General features: G+C 54.1%; 1 protein-coding gene across 1 annotated transcript; it reads left to right on the plus strand.

The window, feature by feature from the left end:
• Positions 1-4,296: 4,296 nt before the first annotated feature.
• RABIF (RAB interacting factor) lies at positions 4,297-6,174 on the plus strand (the record flags this gene model as incomplete). The annotated part of the gene is made up of 2 exons (XM_082494524.1): positions 4,297-4,485; positions 4,601-6,174. The coding sequence occupies 2 exons, from the start codon at positions 4,297-4,299 to the stop codon at positions 4,841-4,843; spliced, it is 432 nt and encodes a 143-aa protein (XP_082350650.1). The 3' UTR covers positions 4,844-6,174.
• Positions 6,175-8,422: the final 2,248 nt, after the last annotated feature.

Genomic DNA, 8,422 nt, shown 5'->3' on the forward strand with positions numbered 1-8,422 from the left:
AAGCCCCCCACCAGCAACCGACCCTGAACAACCTGCCGGGCCCACCACAGCCCTGTCTTGCAGCAGTCGTGGCCCACGGGCTGGGAGGCGGCAGTGTAGTCTTGTGCCACCCATCGGAGTTTTATGGGCGGTGGATCTCGCTGGGAAAGCTTCATCTCAAGTTAATTTGACGAGCAGGTGGTATCGAGGTAAGCATTGATGCAACACTGTCAGCTTTTGACTTGCAACCGGAATGGACTTCACCGAGGCCAGGCAGAGGGCTTGTTTTCCTCTCCCCTCCCCAACTGACCAGGATCTCGCTCCCCATGTATAGTGTGACCATCTAAATTAGTATGTGCACACTTAATACAATCGAGCTGAAGCTCTACAAACGTGTTGCTTCATGGCACGCTACCCTCAGGGAGGTGGGGGCCTTTGCTTCGTGCCTCCTCCACTGGAGCCTCCTGCACACAGCAAACAGGGGCGGGAGCAGCGCTTCCTTCAGCTGCTCATGGGAGGCAGAAGCGACCCATCGGGAGGCTCCGAAGTTCTGGAGTGAAGCCAAACTCTCGCTGCTGGGGTGCCTTGGAGGCAGCAGGGGCTGTCTGGCTCTCAGGGCAGCGCACTGCCTGAGCAGGGACGGAGCCAGAGCTCCTGGGCATGTTCACCCCGGGTCGTTTTTGTAAAAGTGTTTGCACTTACACAAGAAAAGAAATCACAGAACTGAAGAATAACTGCGGTTGGGAGAGGCAATCTGGTGGTCTGTGATCCTGCTCAGAGGAGATCCCGTTTGGATCAGGTCTCTCAGGACGTTGTTTCATTGAGTCCAGAGTATCTCCAAGCACGGGGATCCTGTGACTTCCCAAAGTTGCTCTGGCTGCAGAGCAGATCTGAATCCCTGTCAGCAGCCGCTGTTGGGCACCGTGTGCTTCTGCAGGCAACTCCTGCACTGTGGTAGCAGGAAACTGCTGAGCTGCAGAAACCCCTCTCCTCTCTCTGGTGCCACAAGCCCCAAACCCTGTGGAAGCGGGACACATCTTGGGTGAGGGAGGATGCAGAAACTTGGCAGCACAGCCTCCTCTACAGATAAACGTGCTGCCTGCACCCGGCGTTTCACAGAGGCAGAGCAAAGCTGAACAAAGTAGCTCAGGCTGGGAGAGGGAGACAGCAGAACCGAGGGCGTGTAGAAATGTCCTCTGTGCTCCCTGCAGCGTTCCAGCACAGCACAGCCCCCTCTGTCACCGCTCTTTAGGTGAAGTCACTGTGCCATAGTGAGGACAGGACCAAGTCTCAGCCCTTTCAGCTCACCAGAGCTGTTGCCGTGTCACACAGCTGTGCCTGTCACTGCTGAGCCGCTGCGGGTGCAGAGTCCCCACCTCAACGCAGTTCCTCAGTGAATGGAGACACTCTGGCTTCTGCTCGGCCACCAGCCAAATCTGTCGCCTGTTCCAGGCAAGTCAAGATCTTTCTGAGGTTGTTCTGCGTGACTGGCTTTTGAGCAGCGGGTGCCCCAGGGCTGCTTGCAGTGGGTGTTGCTGAGCTTCACACCACCCTTTGTGCATCCGCTCCCCTCTCAGCTCCCCAGCACACACCCAGAGGTGGCTGAGGAGTTTCTATGCCCCATACGCTGTTTCTGCCTTAGAAATGCCTGCACGATTCACAGGATGGTGAGGTTTGTGTCTACCAGCCACACTGCCCTTGCAGCTCGTGGCAGGGAGCAGAGCTGCGGCTGACGATGCAGCATTCAGGACTGGGATTGCCCAGGCTGGAGCCTGAGGTGAGCAGCTGGACTGCTGATGAAATCCCGTGCCTTTAATACCTTGAATATCAGTTCCCATTTCTGGCTTCTCCTGAGAGTTCTCGGGAGCAGCCAGTCAGGAGACAGCAAGGTAGCAGGAGGATGGTGTATATTTACAACGAATAGTCAGGGAAAAGCAAGAATCAGGGCTCTCCTGGGATCTGTTTTACCCGCTAAGGGAGCAGTGGATACAATCAACAGGCCTGTTTCCATCTTTCCAACAGTGCTACCAGTGGGCTGCTAGCAGCAGGTCCCGAGATCAGCAGAACTCAGAGTTGTTCAGTGAAGAGCAAGCCCAACAGTCACTCCGGCCCCAGGACCTCGTCTCCAGCACTGCTGCCTGCAGGCACCGGCACAGCCTCCTGCTTTCCCCAGGCTCTCCAGAGCCTGGCTGAACTCTGGTTTCCTCTCCTGGAAAATGTATTGTTCTGAATGTCAGCACCCTTTCAGTGCATTCTTCCCCTCCCCTTCCCCATTTCTGAGGGGGTTCTCTCTGTACCAAGCAGCCAAGTGAGCTGCTGTGAGCAGCAGGAAAATAGCACAGCCCAGGCTCTCAGAAATGCTGATGCAATCACTACATGTGAAATACATGCAGCAGCATTGCAGGGAGACGACTCCCCTGTGTCCAGCATCAGCCGAGATCTGCTTTCTCTGATGGCTTGTCCTGGTTTGAGCGACACAGGACTAGTTTGTCTTCTAATGCTTGGGAAAACTGCACTTTTAGAAGACTCTAGTGTCTGAATTTGTGAAAATATTTACTTCATAGCCAGCAATGGTGTGTGGGGCTCAAGGTCTCAGTGTTTTCGAGCTCGCCAGGTGCGGGGATGAGGAGAAGCGAGACCCGGGCACTTGACCCAAGCTGGCCAACAGGAGTATTTCATACCATGAATGGCACATTCAATACAAATTAGACAGTTTTCTGAGTTCTCTCTCTCCCCTGATGGCGGCGACCCTGAGAACTCCTTGTCCCAGTGCCGGACCCCTGAGCCCTTCCCTTCCTCCCAAAGCCGCAGTGCTCAGTGTCCAACATTGGTTGTCTCCTGTTAGGAGCGCACAGCTTCCTATGGATAGAATGGGCTGAGCATAATCCTTGTATATTTTATTGGTATTGGGATCAATACTGGTGCTTTAGTGTTGTTAATATTAACTATCTAATCTGATTCTATTATATTTGTTTATATTTCAACCCTCGTGTTTCCTTGGTTTTCCCCAATTCCCCTTCCTGGGTGGGGAGGGGTCATCAGGTGATAGAATGATTGTCTAAACAACAATAAATTGTTGTGGGTTTCTCAAACCATAACACAGCTGTAAAAGAAGTATCTCCAGGTTCCCATGGCCGGGCAGTGACTGTCCCTGACAGGCCTGGCTGGCAGGCCAACAGACTTTGGGTGCCAACTGTTCACTACCAGCTTGTAACACAGCCCAGTTTCACACAGGGATGCAGCTCTGTGAGAAGGGACCTGGGAGTCCTGGTGGCCAACAGGAGGACCATGAGCCAGCAATGTGCCCTGGTGGCCAAGAAGGCCAATGGCATCCTGGGGGGCATCAAGCAGAGCGTGGCCAGCAGGTGGAGGGAGGGCATCCTCCCCCTCTCCTCTGCCCTGGGGAGGCCACATCTGGAGCGCTGTGTCCAGTTCGGGGCTCCCCGGGTCAGGAAGGACAGGGAACTGCTGGAGAGGGTCCAGCAAAGGGCTACAGAGATGATGAGGGGACCGGAGCATCTTTTTTACGAGGAAAGGCTGAGGGACGTGGGGCTTTTCAGTCTGGAGAAGACTGAGGGGGGATCTTATCAATGCTTATCAATACTTAAAGGGAGGGTGCCGGGGGGGGGTGGGAACAGGCTTTTTTCAGTGGTGCCCAGTGACAGGACAAGAGGGAATGGGCACAAAGTTGACCGTAGGAAGTTCCATCTCAACCTGAGGAGGGACTTCTCTCCTGTGCGGGCGGCAGAGCACTGGCACAGCTGCCCAGAGAGGGGGGGGGGGGAGTCTCCCACTCTGGAGCCATTCCAAACCCGCCTGGACGTGTCCTGTGCCACTGCTGGAGGTGCCCCTGCTCTGGCGGGGGGTGGCACTGGGGGAGCTCCAGACATCTCTTCCAACCCTGACCAGTCTGGGATTCTGTGATCCCCCACACGTTCCGCTGCTCAGCCCGCGCCGTCCCCTCACCCGCAGAGCGGGAACGGACGCTTTGCCAGGCCCGCCCGCCTCAGCGTGCCTTAGCAGCGCGGCCTACACAGCCGCGGCAGTCACCTCACACGCCAGCGGCCCGGCAGGCGCCCAGGGGCCATTCAAACCCCGCTGCTCCACAGCACGGCGGCTGCTGGCGGCGCCCACGGCCGCCCCGCCCGGCGGCACCGAGGTTCGGGCGCTGGGCCGCGGCTGAGGGGACGCGCCGCCGCCACCGCCGCCCCTCAGGGCCGGGCGCGCACACGGCGGCGCCGCCTGACGTCACTTCCTGACGTCACTGCCCCACCCCGCCCCTCGGGCGGTGGCGGCACTCAGCGCGCCTGCGCGGCCATGGCGGCGGCCTGCGCCGAGATGGAGCCGGCGGCGGCGCCTCCTCCCTCTCCTCCTGCGCCTCCCGCCGCCGCGCCGGGCTCGGCCGAGCTGGTGTGCGCGCAGGGCCGCAACCTGAAGGCGGTGCTGTGCCAGCGCTGCGGGTCGCGGGTGCTGCTGCCCGGCGCCGCCACCTTCGCCCGCCGTGAGGTACCGGGGCGCGGCGGGTGAGGGGGAGGGAGCGGCGGGGGGCGGGCGGGCGGGCGGACGGGCGGGGGGAAGGGCGCCCCCTGCGGGCCGGGCGGTGACGCCGTGTCTCCCGCAGCTCCTCCTGCCCGCCATGAGGAAGAAGGCGGCGGCCGCAGCGGGCGGCGGCGGCGGGGACGTGGTGCGGGAGCACTGGCTGGTGCGCGACATGTTCTCCTTCGAGAATGTGGGCTTCACCCGCGACGTGGGCAACGTCAAGTTCCTGGTGTGCGCCGACTGCGAGGCGGGGCCCATCGGTTGGCACTGCCTCGACGACAAGGACAGCTTCTACGTGGCGCTGGAGCGCGTGGCCCACGAGTGACACTGGGCTGGGGATGGGGACCATGGGTCCAGACACCCGCTCGGGCCCGGGGCTCGGCCACCGGGAACCCCGCCTGCCCTGGAGCCGGGCCGCCATGGCAGTGACAGACTGAGCCGAGGCCCGGCAGACTGACCGTGGCTTGGCCACCCCGCAGCCCTGCTGTGGCAGCCCACAGCCCGGCTACCTGACTGACCGCAGCCTGGCTACCCCACAGCTTGACTAACCTACAGCCCGGCTGGTCACCCCTCAGCCCAGGTCCACAGACTGATCAGCACCAAGAAGCGCAGCACCGGCACAGCCCGCTCTTCGCCTGAGCCTCTGAAGGACGTCGGTAGCGGGACGGTCTTCTGTGACCTGCAGGGACAGTTCACCGTGACAGTTTTGCCAAACGGTTTCATTTGCCACTGTTGCTAGAAGCAGCCCCAGGCCTTCCTGGCTGCTCCCTGTCACTTCTTCCGTGTGCAGCTGCTGTTCTTAAAACATGCTAAGATGTCTTTGAGGCTGGTCAGTTTGTGACACGGCTGTGTAAATGTGGGTGCTGGCACAAGGGCAAGGGGAGGGCAGGACTGCTGCATTGAATCATTGTGGTGGCTTAAATTGTTTGAACTACAGCCAAAGCAGTTACAGGGTCGAAGGCTGTATCTTCTGTTGATTTTCAGAAGAAATGTTCCCTGCCCCAAACCCTAACATTTAGGTTCTCTAAAACCTCATCCTACTTGACAACCGTAACCTGTAAGAGTATATGGCACCTAAAGTGTGTGTAAGGCATTTTAATTAACACTGTATGCCGTTTTATTAACTGAGTACTTGGAAATAAAATAAGATACAGGTAGAGTTTGCAGACAGCATAGGCTGATAGAATGGCAAATAAAGAAAATGTGCAAGATCATAGTATTTCCAGGCAGCAAGAATTAAGAGATTCCAATCTGAAAAGGATTTGAATCATTGGACAAGCAGTGTCCAGTGAACGCGTGTCTCAGTGCTGCAGAATATCAAAACAGACATGTGTATATTAAACAGAGAAGTTGGGAAGGAATTTCTCTTCTGTAAACACAGCTGGTAGGAGCAATGCCGGGTTATTGTGTCCAGTTTTGGTCCCTGCCCTTTAAAAGATGGGCACAAAGCGGACTGAAAATTGAAGGAGGCTGCAGCAGCAATGGTTCTCACTGTATTTATTTTTTGGTGATTGTGGTCCAGTTTGCATTCTCTGTTTGCAAACCCCTGTATGAATAATGCAGCAGCTTTACAGTGATCGTCTTGGGTCACGGAGGGCATGCCTTACTGCAGGAGGTGTGTCAGTGTGCTACGCTAATAAACACTTTTGGTACCAACACTGCTGTAAAGGCACAACTGTCATTGCGCTGGGATGATGAAGTTGTATTTGCCACCAAAATCAAGATCGGTTGTACTTAAAGATTAGCAATGTTGCTGCCACAAGGCTGTGGAAGAGACCCTTTCCTTGCTCCTCTACTAAAACAGTTTTGCTGGCAGGAGTCTGTAAGGCAGGCACAGCCTCAGGGGGATTTTCCAGAAGGGCATCCTGACAGCAGGTGAAGGAGAAACAAGTCCTTTCCTCTTCCAGTGCTTGAGCAGCTGCACTTTTAAGATTTGGAGACTCTGCCCTCATGTAGAACAACGAAGATATTGGTTGCTCTGGGGCTGCTCTATCAGAAACCTCTGCTGTGGGCAGTCAAGATTTATTAATGGGAGGGTGAGAGGCATAACTCCATACTCTGGTGATTCAGGCTCTCACTTGGGTAGGAGGTGACTCTTGTGCTATGTCCTTGTTGAATGTGTCAGGAGCACATTTAACATGAAAAATTCTTTCCTTCTGCCCTTCTTGTTTAGCCCAAAGCCCAGTGACTGAACAGGTTCATCTCCTGTCCTAGAAGGACAGGAGAACTTCATTTGGGTTCTGCACAGGCACAATGAAATAGTGGGATCACGTCACTTTAATTTCACACTTTCACTTAGATTGCTATCTATTAGGGAATGTGGTTTGACCTATAATACCTAGATTATAGCCTGTGTTACTAAAATATAAAACGTGCTGCACAATAGTTTCATTTTGGAGACACCACTGTGCAGAATGGGCTTGTGGGTATCAGCAGGATTAATGCTGAGTAAAATGACACTTCTCAAAAAAATGGTACATGTGGATTCCTGATACTGGGGAGTATTCAGTGGGTGGCACTGGGACAGAGCTGAGGTGGTGGCAGCAGCTTTTCTCGATCGCTTCCAGGCGCTTTCTAGCGCAGTAGAATGCTTCCTGGAGAGATGGGAGACATAGGGTCAAAGGCCTTCTTCACATCAGCACTGCAGCAATTTGAATCCGCTTCAGTGTGGCGTTGCTCAGTGATGGTGAGTAATGAAAGCTCCTCCTGCCCTTCAGCCTGAGAGGAAAGGTGTACTGAATGGCTACATCCTCCACAGCATCCAGTTTTGGTTCCCACTGACTCTTAAATGTGAGGTAGGATCATACAGATTGTGGAAATGCTAAGAAGTCTCTTAGAATTCACAAGAGGAAACTTTTGTACTGTTAGATCTTGGGATCTTTCAACCTCAGGTAGGATCTTGGCTTCTTGCAGCTTGGAGAAGCTGTGAGATACACCCTTGATGTCCAGGTAGCATGGGCAGGGACGTGGTGCTGGTGAACATATAGCCGTGCAATAGAGCAGTTTGACCAGGAGCCCTGGGCTAACTCTGGGGTAAGAGCGTATCCTGAGAGCTGATGTGAGAATGAAGGGTAGAAGAGAAAAAAAAAAAATGGTGAAGAGGGAACAGGCAGCATCACTTTGTGGAATTTGAGCCCAGGCAGTCCCACTGTGATGTTAACTGAGCTTTAGAGGCAGAATGTCTGCAGTCAGCAAGCCTCACCTTGGGCAAAAGTTTATGCAACAGACAGCAACATCAGATTTGGGAACATCTAATGAAGCACTGAGCAGTTTTTGTGTTAATGAGAGCTAATAAAATTTTGGATATTCTCACAAATAAACATAATCTTTTCACTGCTTTGTACCTAGAATGTTGAAAAACTGTTTTCCAGTTGCCTGCAGGAACTTGTAGGAAAAGGACAGACAAGGGCCAACCTTCAGGTATGGGAAGAGCTTCTTAAGACCTGTCAACGCTCATCTTGCAGCCCATCTTTCTTTATTATAAATAAGACAGACCAGGAACCAGTATTTCCACATGCAGGTCACTTTTAAATTAACTTGAAAGTTGATTCTGCTACATAAATAGCTGCATAGACTTTACTCCTAAGACCCATTAGACCCATTCTGTGTTAAGCTGTAGACCTGCCAAGAGAGGGAACGCTAATGAGCCTGCACCCCTTGCATTGGCCGATCCTGCCAGTGAGGTGGGTGAGGACTGTGCACGGCAGGACACAAAACCTCCATGCTGCTTTTGGGTGGGGACAAATAATAACAATTTTGTCTAATTGCTTCCCAATCTGGCTTTAAGGCATGGCTGTTTGTACTGGTTAGGTGTTTATATACCATAAATATAAATGTATTTAGGATGGGTGAAAACAGATCTTTCTCTATGCTGACTCAGGTATTGAGACGGGTTTACAGCCCC

This window comes from Vanellus vanellus, assembly GCF_965231255.1.
Source record: "Vanellus vanellus genome assembly, chromosome: 23".
Classification (NCBI taxonomy): domain Eukaryota; kingdom Metazoa; phylum Chordata; class Aves; order Charadriiformes; family Charadriidae; genus Vanellus; species Vanellus vanellus.